This window comes from Limulus polyphemus, unplaced genomic scaffold (genome assembly GCF_000517525.1).
Source record: "Limulus polyphemus unplaced genomic scaffold, Limulus_polyphemus-2.1.2 Scaffold59, whole genome shotgun sequence".
In the NCBI taxonomy this organism is placed as follows: domain Eukaryota; kingdom Metazoa; phylum Arthropoda; class Merostomata; order Xiphosura; family Limulidae; genus Limulus; species Limulus polyphemus.
Window position 1 is genome coordinate 1,076,810 of NW_013665669.1, and position 22,132 is coordinate 1,098,941.

Consider the following 22,132-nt stretch of genomic DNA (forward strand, 5'->3'; position numbering starts at 1 on the left):
AAGTACCGGATAAGTATATATGGCATATTCATCAATTTCATCAAAAGATTGTTTGACACAGTCAAACATTGTTAAATGATTCATGACTAATGCACAGTTATCAATGTGCTTTTGTGCCTAATGCAAATGATGAAGGTTGTAGTGTGATGAATTGAGCTGTTTAAGAACAAAATGAAAAGAAGGCTTGAAACTAAATCTTAGTTTTACTTGAGGAAAAAATTTGCATATGAGCATTTTTGATCAGTTCAATAACGGTTGAGGAAAAATTAACTTTTATTTTTGACAAATTCTTAGTACAAAATCTTTGTGTACAAATACGTGTATCCTTATCTTTTATTCATCTCTATTCTGTTGAACATGCTTAATATGAATTAAATACAGTCTGAAGTGTTTTGTCTAAATAAATGTTATTAATCACATTAGTCATCTTGATTTTTATTTTACAGCTCTTGTTTTTTGGTGTGGTTCATCTGTAGACTTCAACAAATATACAGTTTGTAATACTTAATCTCTCATTGTACGTGTACAATGAAAAATTAAGTATTACAAGTTGTAAATTACCACATTTAAATGTTATAGTCCATCAGAAACCATTTTTGCATTGTTTTTAGTTTTTTTTTTGCCTCTGTTGGTTTATTGTAATTGAATATTTTCCTTTTAGTGTTGTTTGTTTCTTGAAACAGGCTTGATGAGTTCTAATTTTGAGCATTAAAACCTTGTCTTGTCAGCAGTCACTTTCAAAACAAAGTAATTGTAGAACTATTATATGCTTCTTATTGGAAACCTGTGACTCATTGGTTGCATGGGATTTGCATAAAATGGCTATTGCGGTTTGAAAGAAATATATGATAAAATATGCATAATGATAAACGTTTATTAGTATGCTGATGGTTTCAGTTAAGAGAACTAATATAGTTTAAAATGATTCATTTAGCATGTTACTTGTTTAATATAACAAAGACAAATTCTTTGGAATTTATATTTCATATACACAACTTGTTACTGATTTAATATAATATAATGATTGCAAATGCTTTTTTTAGTAGGTTTTTTTTTGGATGAAATAAACTGATAAACTGTAATTTTTCAGATTTACTACTGGTAAAGTAATGGAGAGATATGGAAAAGTTTTAGAAGATTTCAGAACTAATAGGTAAGCAACCAAGAGTATTAAATGACTCTTTAATATGTTTCACTTTTTTAGTTTATAATGTATGGAATACAAACTTAGTTGCAGAAAAGGAAAGTATAATTTATTTTTTATTAAAGTTATTCAAACATGTGGGTTAAACTGTATCTAGATATCGTTATGTAGAACATGTTCAAAATGAACCAAACTTTCAAATACAATGCTATACCTTTACAACAACTTTGGGTTACTACTCTTGATTCATGCCAAGAAATAGATCAAATTTTGACTCTACCCATCTCACTATATATATAACTGGCTATATAACTGTTTTCACATAATTACTGTCTGTATTGACAGACTCATGGGGCAGTAATCTTCCATCTTATAATACTATCTTTTACTGAGGAAAGTACAAGACTGTACACAGGAACATTTTTTATATTGGTTATGGATGTTTGGCAGTATCTCTTTTTTTTTTGCCTTCATTGTGGTTATGAGATGTGTCAGCTTTTCACGAGTACTTTTTTGTCCTACATTGTTCATTGTTTTTCCATACTTTGTTCAGCTGTGAATTTGGAATTTCAATTTGATATTTTAATGAAAATGTTGCACGTTCATCTTCTGCAAGTGAGGATTATAATATTACTGTTTCTCAGTTTACAGGTTTTGTTGAGTTTTCTCTGTTTGATGGTTAGTGTTTGATTAATATAGATTATTCCACCATGTGGAGCAAATACTACTACTTTAGTGAAGTGGTTAACTTATCCCACCCTTCTCCCTATATTGAAAGAAAACTGTGCCTATATATGATGTTGTACACTATAAGTAAAGTAGAAGTTGTAATATGTAAAAAAGAGATTATTGGTCTATGAATATGTCATTAGGAAGCAGTAGTTTACCTAGGGTGTAGAATGCAGTATTTATATGGAGAGTTTTGGTAGTATTTTACTTGGCAGAACCAAGAATGGTAGTTTATTGTTATAGTAGAGGTAAGTATCTTTTTTAAATTTAATTTTACTTCTAAAATCTTAATTTTGCCACTTACCTTAGTGAGTGTGAGCTTAATAGTATTTAAAACCTCAGTAAAAAATATAACATTTTACTTAATTACAGTTGATTCAATGTTTTATTAATTCCCAAGATTATATATCAGACTAAAAAACTTTCCAAAGAAAATTTGTTTTATCTTAAAAGAGAGCCATTTAACCTGTAAACGATATAAGACAAAGAGTAGCTATAAGTTCATTGACTTGTATTGAAGTTTTCTTAAAAGATACATGTGTAGCATACAGTTTTAAAAACTTATAGTGGGTGACTGTTAAAGAACCACATATGAGTGTTAAAATTATAGTAAATGATATAATATAATGATATGTGAATCTCACTAAAGAACATTTTGTTAAATAAACTCCGCTTTAATCCTTTTTATAACTACTATTATAGCCAATATGACCAAGTGAGATGGGATAAGAGTAAATAGCCCAAGTCTCCTACAGACATATGTTTTTATATTAATTGTTGCTTTGTTTACATGAGGATAAACTGCCATTACACTTACACTTACACACGAAAGTATAACTTCACTAAGTTTTTATGTTTAAAAATGTATGTTTCTTATGATAGATTGTATTATAGAATTTTTCTTGGATGGAAATTTATGTGAAACAGTTAAGTCAAAATCTGGTAACATATTCAATAAAAAATATGTTTAATATTATAAACAATATCAGGTATTCCAATTGTGCAGTTGAGTCAGGACAAATCCCAGCCACTTTTCTGTGAGAGACTGGATACACAATGATACTTATTCATGATTTTAACTACGAGTTTTTGAATATTAAAACATGAAATATTAATTGTTTAAGTTTTTGCAAACAAATGAATTATGAAAAAGAACAGTGAACACAGAAATGATTCTTTTCTGTGCTTTACTTTAATATATATTAATTTACTCTAATTCTACCTGAAAGAATTTCAACTTGAGGGTAGGCTGATAGAGATCCTGATGAGCAATGAAATCGAATTGGGTATACAAATGCTCCATGCTTTGTATTGCTGTTGCACAAAAATCTAGCTAATAAAAAGGAAAAAATGGTTTTGTAGATTAATATACTCTAATCCTGCTTAAAAGAATGTCAAGTGTCACGGCTATTGAGGATTCCCTCTTGTTTTTAATATCATTCTCAAGATGTTCAAAGTAATTTTTGCAGATGTTTTTACATAATACCAAATTATTTGAATATTAATATATTTTTATTTTAGTAATTATGTCAATGACTGTGTCCTTACAATGATGCATCATGTTGCTGGAGACTTGAAATCACCCGAATCACTTTTCAATCCTGTGATCCTCAAGTCCTTTTCACAAATAATAGAAGAGGAGTGGGATATTTGTGAGGTAAGAAAATATGTGTTTCGTTTAAAACCCTTTGTCACTTTAATTGGAATGGCACCATTACAGAGTTTGTTTAAATAGAAACAGTGTTAAGAGAATAGTCAATTTTAAATTGTAATCTTAATGTTATAGGAAATGTGAAAAATATTATTCAAGTAATGATTACGTATACTTTTATAGTTTAAAAAACATCTTTTTTTTTACAGAAAGCACTCTATTGAATATAGTTTTAAATTCTAAAGGTATTGATGAAATAAATCATGTTTGTCTAGTAATTTAAAAGTAGTATTTAATAGTCATTTTTGTGACACTTATGAATTAATTCCTTCATTTAACACTAGATTACTAATGAGGACCTTATGGACTACTCAGGAGGCTCTAAACAAATTTTTCTAACATTCTTATACACAAAATTATTTGTGGGTGCTGGTTTTGGTGGTTACAAGATCCCTAATAACATGTTAGGTACACAAACAAAGATGCCATCAATACTACAGTTAATCCTATTAAATACTGCTTGTGTACTATACATAGAAAATGAATGGTTTTACTCAGTTTGTATGTTATTGTTGTTGTTTTTCACACAGAGTGCTGTAATAAACAAAAACATAAAATTACTTTATGTAATGAAGTATGTGGACCCAATTGTAAGTGAATGATTAGTTTTTAATTTGGGGTTTAAAATTATTTCATTATAATATATATATTTTGACATGTAATAGATAATTGCACTAGTATCTGTTGGATAATCTAGACAATTTTTAAATACTTAACTAAAATTTGTAAAGATTAATGTATATCTTAAAATATACTAGAAGATCTACCTGAAAATATTATGTAAAGAATCTCAATATTCTTTGTTATTAAATGAGCACTTAATGATTTTAAATACTTCAATCACAGTTGTCCCAATATGGATTTCCAACAAGAAAATTTATTAGTAATTCCATTGCATCTAAGAGAAAATGATATAATATCTTTTGTTTTGTACATTACTTTAACAGAACAATTTTTATCTGCTTCTAGTACCAGAGTGATGTCATTGGTTATGTAATGAACAAGTTTGTTCGAACTGCTCAGCGCAAGCCACAAATATGTTTACGTTATTTTTTTCATCATAATTTGGGAGAGAGAGAACAAAGGTAATTGTCTAATGAAGTTTAAAGTATGTTTATTTATAATGAACTAGAACATTCATGTAAAATGGATTGATAGTTGAACAACAACAAAAAGTAAAATAATAATGTAAGAAAATTCAAAGGGACAATATTTTTAAAACAAATGCAGCTTGAATGAATAAGAAAAATATTATAATTAGATAAGCTAAAAGGAAAAGAAAATAAGAATTATAAAATTAAATAGCACTCTACTGTATTTAAGATATTGGTGTTTCATCTTAATGAAAATCTTTTGCTGCAGCAGTTTTGATGTTTTATTTCTTTAGAAATTAATAATTATAATTAATATAACATCAGAGCTGCTAGTAATAAACAAAACGTGTACAATATTGTACTGTGCAAATAGTTACATAAAAGTATATGTTGTGTATAAAAACTCAGTGATTAAGATCTCTTGTATTAAATACACATAAGTAATGTTAAAATTAAAGGTCTCTTCTACTTGTTAGGTAGGGACATAATTAGTAATATTACTATTTATGTAAATTAAATTTCAAACTTTTCAGTCACAGATTTGATAAATATGTTAGTCACTTTCAGTTGATATCCTTTTTTATTCAAATATTTATCATATATCTTTATTAGTAAAAATATTGTAAGTTTGCCTTAGTTCCTTTGGTGTAAACATATTTATTATGACTGGTAAATAATACCATTTTTAATGATAAATCATTTGAATATAAACATTCAAACATGAAGTAAATGTTGCCAGGTGGTTTTACTGTATGTGTTCTGTTATCTTTTTATGGAATAATTTATTACTCTTGAATTAAATGTTAATAATGGCGTGTAGTCCCACTTGACAAAGGATCATTTAAAATTTTTTTTTAATCACCATTTTTCAGCATGTCATTTCTGTTATTAGAATGATGAAACAGAATACATATTGAAGAATTGAAATGAATTAAAGAAAAAGACAGTTGTAATATTTCTGTATTCTGTTTGCTTAATTCTGGTTAAATTCTGTGTTTTCCTGTCTTCTTAATGTAAAGTTTCAGTTTTGAAACCACATTAACATGCTTATTTATCTTTACTTGTATGTTATATTTACCACATGATCACTGAGGAGTTTTTCTTTTAAAAGTAGTGATGAGGAAAGTGATGGTAGCAGTGTCTCCTCTGACTGTAGCAAGAGCAGCAATGATGATGCTCTTTACTGGTGGTACTTGCAGTTTGAACAAGACCCAGACCCAGTAGGAAGCATTGTAGAACACTGTACTGAAAGGGATATACCTTGCAGCAGAGAACAGGTGAGCAGAGTTTGCATTGGAAACTTAAGTGTTGATATTTAAAAAAAAAAAGAAAAATAACTATCACTTAAAGCATATTTCTTTTTCTCAAATATTTTTTATTATCCTTCCAACCAAGTTAAATTCAAGATTCCATAAACGGTGTTCTTCATCTGTAACTAAGCTGTACAAAATATGTACAGAGGGTTAAGTGTACTATATTAAAATATAATCGATGTTGCCACATCTAGTCATGCTTTGTATGATGAAAGTGAATGTTGACAATAGGCCTGCAGTATAATTTCCATTACAAAAGGCTCTATCCATGCAGGCTTTTCATACTCCATCTAGTTTATATGGGTGATAGTTTTGCAGCATCTGTTTCAACAATCTTATTGCACTGTGTCTTATTGCACTTGACCAGTTTGTCTTTGTGTGAAATAGTATGAATACCCATTTCTTTCTCCTGCTGCTAGAGGTGCATCAGTTGAAAAACTGTGTTGTGGAAGGAACTTGTGTACATGTGACTTGTGTCACTTTTCTGATGGAGATAATTTTTTATTATGTAGTGTACTATTGCCTGGGGCACATGGAGAGCTTTTACAACTGTCATTGTGTAATTAAGACAATCAAACTTGGCTTAAGTAACCACATAAGGAATATTGTCACAGTGGTAAATCTAAGGCAACTGGCTTCATGTGTTATCATGAACCACCATAAAGTTTAAGTGTAATCAATAATCAAATGTGAATTTTGAAATTATTTGTCAATAGAAATGTTTATTATGTGAAAACTATAATTTATGATATGATAAAAAGGCCTGTAGTTTCTCTACTTTCTATACTGGTGTAGAATAAAACTACTATTACTGTTTTTTAATAAGGAAACTAAGACTTGAGATTTTGTGCTTAGATAAAATATGGTTGAATGAGAAGTTTGATTTCTAGCAAATATTTATTTCTCAGAGACAATGCTGGCATTCAATAAATAGGTGACTGCATTATGATAGTAAAATTCTAGTTTTGATAGTACTGTTAACTAAACTTCTGTCCTCTTAGATTCGTTTGTTATGAGATAGAAATACCATTTCTGTATCCCCCATATTAACTACTTGTAAAACCCATAGCAATATATTGGCATTTTTTTATTATTTAAAAACGTAATAGTAATCAATGTATGTTGACTAGAAAAATATATTAATAAGGTAAATCTCAATTCATTTGATTCTCTAATGGCCATTACATTGTATTAAAAGCTATCAAAAAGTGTAATGTATTATGTTAATAGTATTTTATGAAGGGAAAATTTTGATGTAAACTGATTCGACAGAGAACCCAGACATACCTGTACAAAATACAAAAACATACTGTTTTTCTTTCAAAGATTTTATGGCAGTTGTACTGCAAAGGGATTGTGAGCCATAATATATATGATGTCCTGAAAGAAAAAGAAAAAAAGGTAGGTTCTTGTTTATATGTTCTACATTGAAAGAAGTTATGTCAGTGTTAGTTAAGAGGTACAGCTACCTACTAGATCAAACGTTTTGTATTTTAGTTAATGTGAATGTTTTCTATTTGAGTTACTGTAGAAGCAAAAATGTTTAGTTTTCCAAAGAATTGGAACAAAATATTTTTGTTTACAACTAATAGACATTAGTCAGGGCTGAATGTTATATTTTGTTTATTAGACATGGTAAATCTTTATCTTAGTAATTGATTGTATATTTTTATTGTAATTTGTTATTCTCTGTTCACGAAAATATACATTTGTTGTAGTTTTGTGCAAAATTGTAGATATTGTGAATTTGAACCACTCTGTTCTATTTATTGAACATGGTAAAGAGTTGTAATCTTGTCTGTAAATGTGAATATTGTTGGTTTGAAATGTTTTTTTATGGACTGTAATTTCTATATTTTGGTTTTTTTATATGTTTTGTTACTGTAAACTGCTATCTGTTTATTAGACATGGAAAAAAATTGTAGTCTTGTCTGTAAGATGGGAATATTGTTGGTTTGGAATGAACATGGTAGTTTTTATATTTTGTTTTTTTTAATGAACATTATTACTATGAAGTATTTCTTTTTTAGTGAACATACTAAACAATTGTAGTTTTATATCTGAGTGTGGAGGGGTGTGAATTTTTATCGTTTTCTTGATAAATGTGTTTAAGTGACACGATTCCGACGGTTAAAAAAATTATATAAGTGTTTTGCGATGAGTATAACCATATGACAACAGATCACATACAGGATTAACAATGTGTTTTATTGTAAAGGTTATGACCAAGAATTATTATTTTCTACCACATAAATGAGGTAGATATTTGTATTTTTGTGTTGTATTATTATCTTATGGTTAGAAACTTTAATCTGTATTTGTAACTTTTTGTTTGAGTGTGAAGATGATTATTGTAAACTATTTTAGGCTAATTAACAAATGATATATAGATTTTTTTTACTTTTTTTGTGAGTGTGTATTTTTATTTTCAACCATTATATTCCATTTAAACTTGATAAACATTAACTTGTTTTGTGTGGAGTGTAAACTGTTATATATTGTCAGTATTAACAGACTTCCATACTACTAAAATTAGAAATAATAAATACACATTTATAGATAAGGTGCACTAACACAAACATATATATTAAAAACATTTGATGAACTTCAAGGTTAAAAAGGTTGTATTCACATCCTGAAACTTGCTATTTTATTGCTCTACAGTTTATAAAGTTTACTAGTTTTTATGTAAAAATCTTAAAAAATGTTTTTTATTCATTTACATTTTTATTGCAAATGAATGAATTTTCTGATTTTGTAATATTTTCATTAATATAATTTTATTAACTTTTTAACATTATTCCATTATTAATTTAGTAAAATATTTACTTTTGACATTTGCAATAGCTTTCGTCTGAATGATGTATGCTATAAAGGTTAATATATGTTCATTTATATTTTTACTTTGAAACGATTATGGAAGTTATTGATGTGAACATTCACTTTCTGGCAATAATTAAAGGTCTGACTTATGACATACTATACCTTATGTGAGTGTCACAATGTGGTAGGATGTGTATGTAAGGTACTTTTGCTTGTGTGTTTCAGTATGGAGATCAGCATGATAACTATTCAAACAGTATTGACATTTTGGTGAAAGAAATATCCAACGTGGATGATGGTTCTAATACAGATGAAATTAAACAACATGTAGCCAATCTCTGTCAAGCAGGGTTGAATCAACACATTCTGTGGTTGCAGAACCTTCTACTAGATTCATGTTACGTTAAGTTAGGTGAGCCCTGAACATCTTCATTTCTCAAATAATAGATAACTGTATAGAAATTTCTTATTGAGGCATTCAATATTTATCTATTACAATTTCAAAAATCAATTTTTATTTCCTCTCGTAATTTAAAAATATAATGTAAAGTCTAAAAGCATAACATTTCAAAGTAAGCATTAAAATCTTTGTATGTTTCTAAGGTTAGTCATTACAAAATATTTTTTATTTTAAAACTGAAAGTTTACAGATTAATTTGTTTATTCATTTATTTAATTTTAACATTGTAGACATTAACATTATAGACAGTAACTTTTTAATAAATATACTATTTACATGTTTCTGAAAAAAATTATAAAATGTTTTCCCCTTTATTATTTTCATATATATTTTAAGAAAACAAATCCTATTTACTTTTGAACCCATCTTGGAGTGTCAGGTGTGCCTGATTCACAAGCAAAAAATGTTGTTAATATAAGACCAGCTACATGAGTTTCCAATAAATATGAGAAATTAATGCATCTCATTGGTCTTGAAAGTATCAGTTTAAACTTTTTCTTTTTGGATTAACTTTTGGATGAGTAAAATTATATATGGAATAACAACCTGTAGAAATTAAGACCATGCCCCTGCACAGTGTCTGGTAAGTTTTGTATCTGTTTAATAATGAAAACAGTTTACTGTTACATATATTGTATCTTGTTAATATCTAGATAGCATATAAATATCACCTGTAGAAATCAAGGCCATGTCCCTGTAGACCATAGGTACTTGTACCTCTGTAGTTTCTGTCCCATTTGTGCTAGTTTAATAATGAAAATGGTTCCCTGTCCTTTAAGAAGAAAATGAGAGATTTGCAGATGCTGGTGATACATATACATGCCAACCAACAAGCATACCACAGATAATATACAGATATTTCAATGTCATAAGGAAAGTAAATTCTGCTAAGGACACAGAAATTTGGAAAGACTTAATTTGAGCTTTGTTTAAATATTTCTGTACCTGGCCTCTTCTTTTGGAGCTTATTTCTTTTTATATTGTTTTTGTAAACTGTGAAGCAAAGTCAACTACGTAGCTAGTTAGTCAGTAGTTTTGATGGGGACTATTTACACTAATACTTAAATTGACACATTTACTGATAATTCTTTCAAAGAAAAAAATAGTGTTTTGAAGCCATCCAGCAAACATTTGGCTAAAACACCCAATTATTTTGTTGTGTTCTGAAAATAAAAAAGATTAATTTACTCATATTGGCATTCAATCTAATATTATGACCTGGTGAAAACTGGAATTTGGAGTAGTATCAGCTCTCACCAGTCCAACTAACTTAGTGATGAGCATGTCAATAAAGATTATTCTTTTCTCTACCAGAAATTCCACATTATCAAGAATAAAGTTATCTAGTGACTAGTAGTAAGATTCACTAAGGACATAACTTTGATTAGATTTAGTTTTATATTTAACACAACTAATTTAAAAGATTCAGTTTGGACTCGACTTCATTTTTTTTTCCCATTTGAGTTTCTCCTTCGATGTGTAGTATTTCAGGTTAGTCCACTAAGAATTTACTGTTTTTGATAGTGTTATTGTAGATGAAGCTTGATCTTTTTCCTGCTAAGGTGTTCTCGTTGATGAGTGATGGTAAGTAGTAATATAAACCTAAACCACATGCAGCTGATTTAAAGAATCTTAATTTGAGTTTTGCTTGATGTCTTTTCTTCATTGAGTTTTCTTCTTGGAGTAGTCATATGTATGGCGTAAATCAAGTAAAATAAATTAAGAATACAGATGGTTACAACATGCTTAAACTAGACTTAATTTAATCTTCTTTCAATTGAAATTTCACCTTAGACATGTAGTTTTGTATGGCCAGTGCCAAGTATAATCCACTAATAAAACAATTATTTTCAAGTTGAATTTAGCTTGATCTTTTCAATTTTGTATGACCAATACCTACCACGTGAAATGCACTAACAACACAATTATTTTTAAAAACTTAAGTTGAACTTAGCTTGATCTTAAATAAGAAACATTTGCTAAGAACACAGCTGTTTAGAAGAACATTATTTTGATATTTGTTTCCAACTAAAGTTTTCTAGCTACTTGAATAAGCAATACTCTATGGCAAAGAGCAAATAAGGTCTATTAAGAATACAGTTGGTTATATGAGGTTTAACTTATATCTAACATGATCTTTTTGATTCTGAGGAATTTTCTCTTTAGCTTGACAACATTGTAATGGTTAATACTAAGTAAACCCACTAAGAACACAGCTGGTTACAAGAGGTTTAATTTAGGCTTAGCTTAAGTTTTTCCTTCTAGCATATTTTTCTCTTTGGGTAAATGTTAGTGCATGGCTAATGCCAAGTAAGATCCACCGAAAGCACATGCTAGGTACGAGAAGCTTAGTTTGTTTCATCTTGTACAGTTTTTCCAGGTGAGTATCATTGTATGGCAAAGAGCAGTTGAAATATGCTATAAGCACACATGACTGGAATTTTTGAGGGCAATTCTACTCTGGTATTTTTGACATCTAATAAGTAAAACATACATACTAAGAACTCAGCTGGTTATGTATTTCAATACTAAAAGTGTATATGGTATATGTATAAAAAACTCCTGTGTTTTGTAACTTCCTATAGCTTTGTGGAGAAACAACTTGCACGATATTGAATATCCTGTTCCACTTTACTCAATGTGTAAGTTTTTTTATTTTCTGCATTGCCTTTTTTTCTTTGTAGCAATGGACAATGTTTTAGTAATCATAATATTTTATAGTCATAACTTCATACCTTATCTAATGCTTGTAAGTTTTATTAATAGCATTCTAGTGTAATACCTTCTGTGTGCATCATCTGTATACTAACCACATAACTTGAATTAAATAGGCACCTTATTTTTTCATGGCAGATTGGGCACTAAAATACTCTGGCACAGATAGTTTACATATATATATATATATATATAAAAGTGAAGATGTAATACAGTTTTCTATTATAATTGTTACCCTTTCATTGCTCTGATTTACAAGTATTAGATAGTTTTTTCTAATTTTTGCTACTGTCGTGTTTACATTCTTAATCATTAGAAATACTATTTACTTGTCATTTTAATCAGTTGCAACTTCTACACAAGTACATCAAACTTTGAAAAAATGCATTTACAGTATCATTTTACATATTAAAATAGTTTGATGTTCAAAACATTCCCAGACATAATAAAATTAATGATAATGTATTTTTACATTAACAAAAACATCCAGCTAAAAGAACAGATAACAAAGCATAACCTATATTCAACTATCAACCATTTCAAAGTAAATGCAAATCACTTGTCGGTTAATAAATGTGGACATTTCAGTTCTACAGTAAAATATTGAAATTAAGTCTGATGGTCAAACATTGTTTTCTTATCACTAGAATACTAATTAGATTTCTCAATTGAAAGCTGAAAGTTTTTGGTTGCTTCTGCCATGGTTGTTATAGTGACTGTAATCCTTACTGAGTCATACACTAGGAAATGTCATTCACTGCAAGAAAAGTAGTCAGAAAAAAAACACAAAGAACTTCAGCTCCACTTATAATGGGATTTTTGAATAATATACTGTTGTTCTAGTGACATGTTTTTAAATATTTGCAGTCATGTAAGGTTGTTAGCTAACTTGTTACATACAGTTTTGTTTGTATGATACCATATTGCCTATGTTATTTTTTGTTAACTTACCCAAAATGCAAATATTAAAACTGTGTGGAAGTATTAGTTAATCATAAGGAGAGAATTTTTCCTTAGTGCTTAAAAATTAATGTTTGAAGAAATATGTCAATACACCAGAGTTGCATATTTTGGGAGAAATGTATTTTTGTCAGCACTGGTATAATGTTCTAGTACCATAGATAAAATACATCATTGAAGAGTAACCAAATTGAAAATTACTCAGTGCTCAGTATTTTGTGGTTCCAACAGTGGAAATAAATATTATGTCACAATATAGTATTATCTAAATAATGTGAAATTGTAGTTACCATTTGAATTTTAGTATTCAGTGTATGGTTTTTGATTTTGTTCCCAGTGAATTGTTTTGAATGACTTCTTATATGTGACTGTAGTGTTGAAACAGAGCATCTTGATCGTGCCCTACAATGAAGCCCAAGAATTAGTACTTCACTGTGACTTGTTTGTTCAGTTACTGCACAAATTAGGTTTTCACCTTCCTGCTGATGCTGGTCGTGCTTATCCCAGAATACCATGCTTCTGGACAGCGGATGTTTTATTCAGTGTAGCTACTAAACTTGGACCAGTTGACCCTGGTTGGTAAAGCTTTTGTTAAACATAAATTTTTAAACCTTTGTAAGTACAATATTTAAAAATTTTAAACAGAATTGGTTCCAAAAAAAAACCCATCTAACCTAATATTAAAAAACACTACACTCTTTAGTTAAAATATTTTAAAGTGTTCTAATAATGCTAGAATATGTGTAGTGAATTTCAAATTTCTAGCTTTTTACGGGTAAGGATGATGGTAGAAGCAAAAGAAAATTCTATACTAGTACTTTTAATATCTTTTTCCCATTGCTAAGTACTCATAAAAGTGGGTAAAAAGAGAGAGATCATCTTTTAAATATACGCATTTTTTCTCATCTAAAATTGATGAAGCAAACATCATGTTTAGAAGGCAACTTTATTGTACTATATGAAATAATTAAGTTTAAAGTAACATTTAAAGGATATTAATATAACTTTTGTTTAGTACAGAGCAGTGAATAAAATTTGGCAGTAATTTCACAAATGAAAATTTGAATATGAAACTTTGTAATTCAGAATAAAAGTTGGTGTTAATTTTAATTATTCTTTTCACTGTCACTTTGATAAGCTGCTTTTAAGGTTAACAGTTTTTTGTATTTAAAGTTACATTGTAGTTGCTTTATATCTTTATGTTTGTAGTATAATTTCTTTCTTAGTTTAAAAGCAACACAAAAAGACATGTTTTTATTAGGATTTTGCCTTCACAGGTGGGATAAAGTTTATTAATGATAACTTAGAAGACTACATTAGAGAGCTTCACAGTTCAGAGTTTGTCCATCAGTCATCTGTTCCAGAAGTGCCTCTACCTCCTTTCATCCATCAATCATTTGGTAAACCCAGGTAAGACACTATTAAGTTGCATGTTTCTGTAATATTCTAGATATGGAAAGAAAAACATTCTAGAAACAATACTACTCTATCAGGTTGCATACCAAATGACAGAGATCTGTCGTTTTTTTGGGGGGTCTGGAGAAAAACACATTGTAGAAACACTACCATATTTTACACGAAAATACTTTATACACCACAAAGAAAATATTTTACTGTATGCCAGATAGAAAGTTTCAATTGGAATTTTCTGTCAAGATATTTTTCATAGATTACCCTTGCTGTCCACATGCATTTGCTGTAATCATTAACAGTTTTTTTTCCATGATATTGTGTTGGTGTTTTTGTTTTATTTAGTGCTTTGAAATTTTAACTTTTGGATTTTAAGTAATCTTTTTTTCACACTGTTCAATTGTTTTTACCTATCCATTTTCAATTAACATTGAAGTTATTACAGATGTTCAATTAAAATTTGGTTAATACAGAAGTCTGCTACATTAAGCTACAATGCTTTTTCATTCTATTCATTTATTTTATGTTTGGCAATTCCTGTGGCACAGTTGTCTTGAATTCCTCTGAAAAGTATCCTCCAGACTTCCACATAAATTCTACTTTAATATTCTAATGTCTTACAACTTGTATCAGTGTCTCTTATACATTTTCTAATAAATCCTTGCTCCTATTGTTGTAGCTCAAAGAAAGATGTACATGAACATATTTATAGTATCAAGTATTTTCCTTACTTTCAAGGTGGTTAATTTATTTTAAGGAAAGTAACCTTATTGCCTGTCACAATTAAGAAAATGATAAACATTCTTCTTTTCGTTTAAATATTTTAATTCTCTGATGTCATGTTCTAGCTGTTATAAACACATGATAAATTCACAGTGGAGAACAAAACTGGATAGTGACAGATAGTTAACTGATACCACAAAAGGCACATTTATAACTTCAAACTTAGAAGACAGACACATTACTGATCATAGCACAACTGGCAAACTAGTGTTCATCCCCAAACACAAAGATTTGTTTTTATAAAAATATTTACAAAATAAAAAACAACCTAATGAATAATGCTAAATTGTACAAATATCTAAAATGGTATACATTTTAAAAACCTGCTCCAGTAGAAGAAGCTATGAAAAAAAAGTTGTATTAATTATCATCATTACATTACAACAGACATACTTTTCAAATTCAACAGAAATATGGGTTCAGAACTGACCACTCTTCTTTGATTTTAGGGACCATACCATCACAAAAAGTATATACATGGCATTAGACTTATTTCTACAGATTTGTTCTATGAAATAGTTCAATAACTATTCATTCAAAAGACCCTCCTGCAGGTTAATATTACTTCTTATTGTCACCCTTAAATTAGCACATATAAAAAAAAAGTTCTTAGAATTTGAGGTAACACTGATCACTTGGATCAATTTAATTTTCTCACACCTTGAACTTTTGAATTCCTGGATAACATATTAACAGAACTTCCAAATTTGGTCTTTAGTGAGTTCCTTGGACTTGGCTACTCTTGTTCATGTATCAGTTGCCGAATGATGACACCTAAGCTATTTGTATCCATAGTCATCTGGTTTCCAGTTTTGAATCAGAGGGCCATGAAGCTAATGAACGTGATATTTATCATATGGTTGATTCACAGCCTAGTGATAAGGTGATAAGGTTCATGCTTTTAAAGCCTCGTTCACATTCGGAATAACTGCATGGGATGACTTTTGAACACCTGATTAAAGGATACAAAGCTGATGGAATGTGGTGCCCACAGTTGTCTATAAAGTCTCTAAATGCTCTGGTTGTTTTTGAAAATGGCAAACTGAAACTTTTACAAAGGGACTCTATTTCCCTTTCTTCAAAGCCTGGATTTATTTATGCTGGAAACTCATTGATTTCTAAGGTATGGAACTCAGAAATTATGTTTGGAATGGAATTATAAGTGCCTGGCTGTGACCTAGTTGGTTCATGTGAAGAAGTTGGTGTGAATAATTGTCGTTTCATATTGTTTATGATACTGGTTAAAAACTCACCATGATTGATTGAAACAATCTTATTGTTCTCTGTCAGTTTTATTAATGAAACTTAATTTCTTTAATCACATTCTCTGCTTCTAAGGCCTTTTTACCCTTATGTTCCTTCATTGCTTCTCAAAACCTTATGCTGTGATGAATTAACTTGTCTGCATAAACTATAGTAATATCCCTTTTCTGTAGGACTTCTAAAGTGCTTAACAAGAAGGCTGAGCTAGAAATATTAGCTAAACCAAAACAGGCCGTATTTACATTACTGGAAACTAACCATGTATTGGTTTCTCTGTAAGTATGGTTAAAGAGGAAACAGGATTTCCATAAGCTCTTATACATTTTTACACCTATACTGCTAAATCCTGACCACCTCTGGAGGTAACTAACATTCAAATACCTAACAAGCTTCTTGGATTGGATCAGACTATGTGTACAGCCATATTGTAAATATTTTCTCTCACTTTTATATAGTACTTTAGACAATGCTTGTTGCACTTACTGTACTACAAACAAGCCGATAAACTCTACCCAACCCTGTTTTCGAAGCCGTGAAAAGTTTAATGCCTGAAGTGACGATTCATTGCTTTGTTTTTGAAAGGTTTCTAATTCAGTTGCTAACAGTAAAATAAACATAGGAAATAGGTGTGAAAAGATTGGAAGTAGAAATTCCCAGGAGATTTACTTTGGAATTTCGTGGTTCGTACTCAAAAGTCCCGACATTTCTATTCATTTTGTTTTGTCGAGTTTCTAAGTCATTTGTTAACAATATAATATCTACAGAAAATAAGTGTGAAAAGGTGAGAAATATAAGCTCTGACCATACATTTGTGATCAGTACTAACAGAACATTTTCATTCATTATACTTTGATAACTTGCCTACAACCTGGATGAAAGGGTTAATGATTCTTCCTTCTAGAGATGAGTGAAACTTCACAAAGTTTGAGATTTGTAAGGTCGGATTCGTTTGAAATAGTGAGGAAACAGCATTCCGGGCCACAAAAAAAGTAAGGGAATGCCGTTCTCACACCACTATAGATATCGTCCACCCTTGGTGGTGGATGTTTGATATATTGTTTTGTTTTGGCACTTACCTCATAGTAATCAACATGAAAATTTTTTCCACTTTCCTACAACAAATGATGCAGCTGTAATTAGGCTCACTGAAACTATCCTGTTGCATGGTTTGCCCCCCCTCTCTTTTTTTTTAAAGGGAAATACCATATGGATGAGAACTAACTTGATCAAAATTTATCAAAATATCAGACATATTTTTTGGTGTACCACTAGAAATCACCTGAAACTTTTCTAAAAGTTTAGCTAAACATTGTTGATCAATTTTATTTAACCTCTTTATGGGCAGTATCAGATCAAAACTTAAATCATTTGGACTCGTACCCCTCTAAACAGTCACTTCTCTTCCCAAGACATTTGACTCTGACTTAAATTCAGTATTCTCTCTCCATGTATCTTTAATAGTTCCATATGTTATTGAAAAACAGCTACAAAGATTTGAAAAATAACAGAAACAAACAACTACAAGCTACAACCAGTTGATGAAGGAATTCATGTTTGCTCTAAGTTTGGTATGTTTCTCAAACTTGCCAATTCTTAGGGAACTCATATATGTATGATTTTTTAATTAGCAACAAGGAGTCAAAACATAAATACAGTTGTGGGTATGTGTGGACTTTTATATATTGTGTTCATTATTTATGAATGTGGGTCTAATGAGTAAATATATACATATATATAATATAAAAATGAATATTTAAATGGCTCATCCTCACTGATGCATTTCACAGCTGTTTTCATTAAAATTTGATTCTAAAAATAACATTGTTCCTTGTTATGCTGTAATAGATGGTGCCCTGCACAATAAGACTTAAAAGTGCTAGCATATTTTTTAGTTTTATTTATATTTTATTTGTTATGGCCAACTTATTGCCATTGGATTACAAGTCTCACTTTACTCTCTGCTTTAATTCAAGGGATCAATGAGTATCACATTATAACTCAATAAACATAATAGCTGCAACAAAACAGTAAAAAATTACTATGAATAAATTTATTTAAAACATTTTATGTTTGATTGCTAGCTTATTTTTCATAAATTTAAAATTATTGAAATGTAATGTTGTTACAGTTTGGTTTTATTGCATGGTCTATTTTTGGTTGTTACTTTATTTTTATCATGTTTTTTGTTATGTTTATTCAAATCTAAAAGGCAACTTTTGAATATTCCCAGGGATTTTTTTTCATAATTGCATGGTTAATTCATGCATAGTACTTTCTTTCTCTCTCATTATTTTACATTTCTTTTCTCATTAATTACTGATGATCTTTAATTCCATAGAATTTTGAATTAATATTTAATAATTTCATATTGCATAATCTTATACATATGTTTTGAGAAGCTATCCTATACTTTAATTATATATTATGGTAAGTAAAAAGTTTCCAACTTTTAAGCAACTTGGCTATCTACTGATTTCAATCTTTCTTTACAGTACTTGGCTAGACATAGCAAAACAGAGTAAAAAGGAAAAATATGCTCCTTCAAGCCACTTCAGTATATAGGAAAAGGTGTAAGTGACCAGAACTGGAACCAATATGAATTTTAGCATGGTCTAACAGATGAATGATATTAGCAAATTACTGTTTGGATTATACCAGAGAAGGTTTTTGTTGGTGAATAGTTGCTTGTGTTAACTGTAGTAAATTAGTATGTAAGAAAAGGCATTGATTTCATGAAAGTTATTGTCACTTATGACAGTGATATTAGTATAAATAGCACAAGAAACAAAATTATCTACAAATTGATATTGTCAAAATGTAAAATGTTGCAGTATATTCTGTAACTGAATATACATATATTCTCTAATATTTCAATATTAACCTTTTCAGTGTAACATTACTTATTAGTAAGTTGTTGCTTTTTAAACCTAATTAACCCAATTCCAAAACTGTTTGAGTTTATTACAAACTAAATTTTCAGTGTTAATAATACAGTTTATACTTTTGAATGATATTGTCTTGTAATAGTTTTCATGGGCCAAGACAGGCCAGTTGTTAGCATGCCAGACTGTGGCTATGAGGTTTTGTAGTTTGTGTCCCATTACCACCAAAAGAAAGATTGTGCTCCTAACTTTTGGGCTGCTGGTGCTTTATAAGAGTAATAGTAAATCTAACTATTCAGTCAGACAAGAGTAGTCCAAGACATAGCAGTGGGTGGTGTTGATTAGTTGCATACGTTCTAGTCTGTCACTTCAAAGTTAGGGATGGCTAGCACAGATAGCTCTTGTGTAGACTTGTGAGAAGTTCAACAAACAAAAACAATGAATTTTTACTTGTCTTTCCTTAGTCTTTCATATTATATGATTTTAAAGTACTTTTTTCAAATATTTGTATAAAATATTCATGTAACTGTAATGAAAAGATAGTGGATGTAATATTTTCAGTGTAGAATTTTATTTATTTTAGCTTTTTCTTTTTTTCAAAAGGAAAGGAAAGTTATTAATCATGTGACTGAGCATCTTATAATTTGTTTTTTTACAAAAAATAGCTGTGTGTTTATTTTTATAAGGCCTTTCATGAATTGATTGATTGTTGTCTGTATACTGTATATTGGTTTTTCATATTCACTTAAAGAATTCTGAATTCTGTGCATAAAACAATGAATCTCTAAGCCAGCTGAACCAACCGTGTAATCTTTGGTAAAGAAAAGTAGCGTCTATACAAGATATTGATATTTGGTAAAGATGGAATAAAATGTAGGAATCTGCAGGGCCCAATCTGAGGATTCGTTTACTGTGGCTTTTTTTATGGACACAGTGGTTATAATGGTTTTCTATCTCCTCTGGTCATGGCTTTCTATGTCTTCTGACAGTTCTGTGGACATACCCCATCTGTTGGTAGACGCGTTCTTCTTCGTCCATTTGGAATTCTTATTAGCACCAGTAGAATTCCTTTCTGACCTCTTTTATGACTTCCTCTACCTGCAGCTGGTATTCCAAGATTGTATCCACATCTGCTGCACTGACTAATATATTGCTACCTTACACTTGCAAGTAAGCTTCTGACATCTTTCCTCCGAACTATGTGTAATCTTGACAGAAAATCTGTTGGTTGCCATTAAAGTTCCCATTTACTACTGGCTTCATGAAAGATCTTTACATATATTATATTACAATAGCATGACCACAGGCAGAGTTTGGTAAAAAAAAATGTCTCCATCACCAAAAAATAAAAACATTATATCTCCTTCAGCTGTTAATCGTTTTTGAGTTGACAAACACCTTTGGATTCCTCATAATACAACAGTGCTTATTCCATAGAATTTGCAAGGGAGTTAAAGAAATGCTCGATGTGGGCTTCCTAGAGATGGAATATCATACATCAACTGGTTAACTTAAAAATTATACATTAAGTAAGAAAGATTATATACTATATATTAAAGAAATTAAAAGGTTGAACTTACTGAACATTCATTACTGTTCATGTAAATAAATTTAAATGTATTGTTAAGCTAATTACCTATATCAACAATTAATTCAAGTCAAACTTCTTTGAGACTGTTGTTGAATTTTGGTGAAAATTTGTATGCTTATATTAACAAAAGAAGTTAAATCTTTCATTTGATTGATTAATTTCATAGAATTTATTTCAAACAGTTTTGTTGGCATTCATAAAGTTTTTACTTTAAACCAACTTACAGTCAAACTGGTTGACAGTTTTTGATCACAATTCTCTTCTTTTAATAAATTTTTTATTTATTATTACAAATTGACTAAGTATCTGTTTTGATAGGCAAAAGTTTAAAAATCAATTCATTAAACTGATATAGTGGAAATAATCATAATAAACTTAGAATATAAAAAAACTTGGGTCTCAGTAAAGTTTACATTGAATAAGTTATTTGTGTTAATTCAGAATGGGTACAAGTCATTTTCCTAGAACATTTATTCGTATATGTATGTATGTATGTGTGTTTTTTATCACAATTACAAATTCATTTCTGAGTTTCTTAGACATACATATTGGAAGTACATAGTATAAACATAGCCAAGCTTTTCTATTTAATGAAGGAATTGCCTTTGGTCACCAGCAGTGAGCATTTTGTTATTTAGTTGAATTCTTGTATTACTACTTACATGATGAAACTTATAGTTGCCATGAAAAAAATGAAAGAATACAGAAAAAATGATACATACATATTTATCTATGTATGTGTATATATAGATACTAAAAATAAATTTGTAAAAAAAAAAAGGCGTTGACATCCAAAAGAATCAATTTACACAAAATGAAAGCAACCCTAAAGATATACATTTGATTTTTTGTGTATTCTTCTTATTCCCTGTTTTAAAAGGTTTTTTGTTAGGAACTGTAAATTATGTAGAACTCAGAAAGCAGTATGGCATTTAGAATTAATGTCTTTTACAGCTACCTCTGAAAGTTTTATGTGATATGAAATGGAAACTTGTGTGCTTTGAATATTATGTTTCTGTTGTCCAAGTAATATGTATTTATTACTGGGTTTACATAGCTGTGCCAAGAAAGCTTATCATGTATGCATGTATTTATTGCATAACCATTTCCTTACTTGCCAAATTTGGTAACGCTGCTCATTGATCAGTAAGAATCAGTCATAAGATTTATATTTCTCCAGCAGCTTCTTTCTTTTCATTCAAATGATGCAATGGCCCCCACAGAGCCCCGATCTCAACCCAGTTGAGCAGATAT

General features: G+C 29.6%; 1 protein-coding gene across 1 annotated transcript in view; it reads left to right on the forward strand.

Moving 5' to 3' along the window:
- The window catches only part of LOC106464343 (protein timeless-like), a 96,281-nt gene extending 79,597 nt beyond the window's left edge, over positions 1–16,684 (forward strand). The window contains exons 15-24 of the mRNA XM_022392591.1: positions 1,091–1,153; positions 3,395–3,530; positions 4,554–4,669; positions 5,790–5,955; positions 7,318–7,392; positions 9,040–9,226; positions 11,860–11,916; positions 13,324–13,524; positions 14,227–14,359; positions 16,579–16,684. Of these exons, the coding sequence (XP_022248299.1) occupies positions 1,091–1,153; positions 3,395–3,530; positions 4,554–4,669; positions 5,790–5,955; positions 7,318–7,392; positions 9,040–9,226; positions 11,860–11,916; positions 13,324–13,524; positions 14,227–14,359; positions 16,579–16,684 (1,240 nt within the window). The remainder of the gene's footprint in view (positions 1–1,090; positions 1,154–3,394; positions 3,531–4,553; positions 4,670–5,789; positions 5,956–7,317; positions 7,393–9,039; positions 9,227–11,859; positions 11,917–13,323; positions 13,525–14,226; positions 14,360–16,578) is intronic.
- The last annotated feature ends 5,448 nt before the right edge of the window (positions 16,685–22,132 follow it).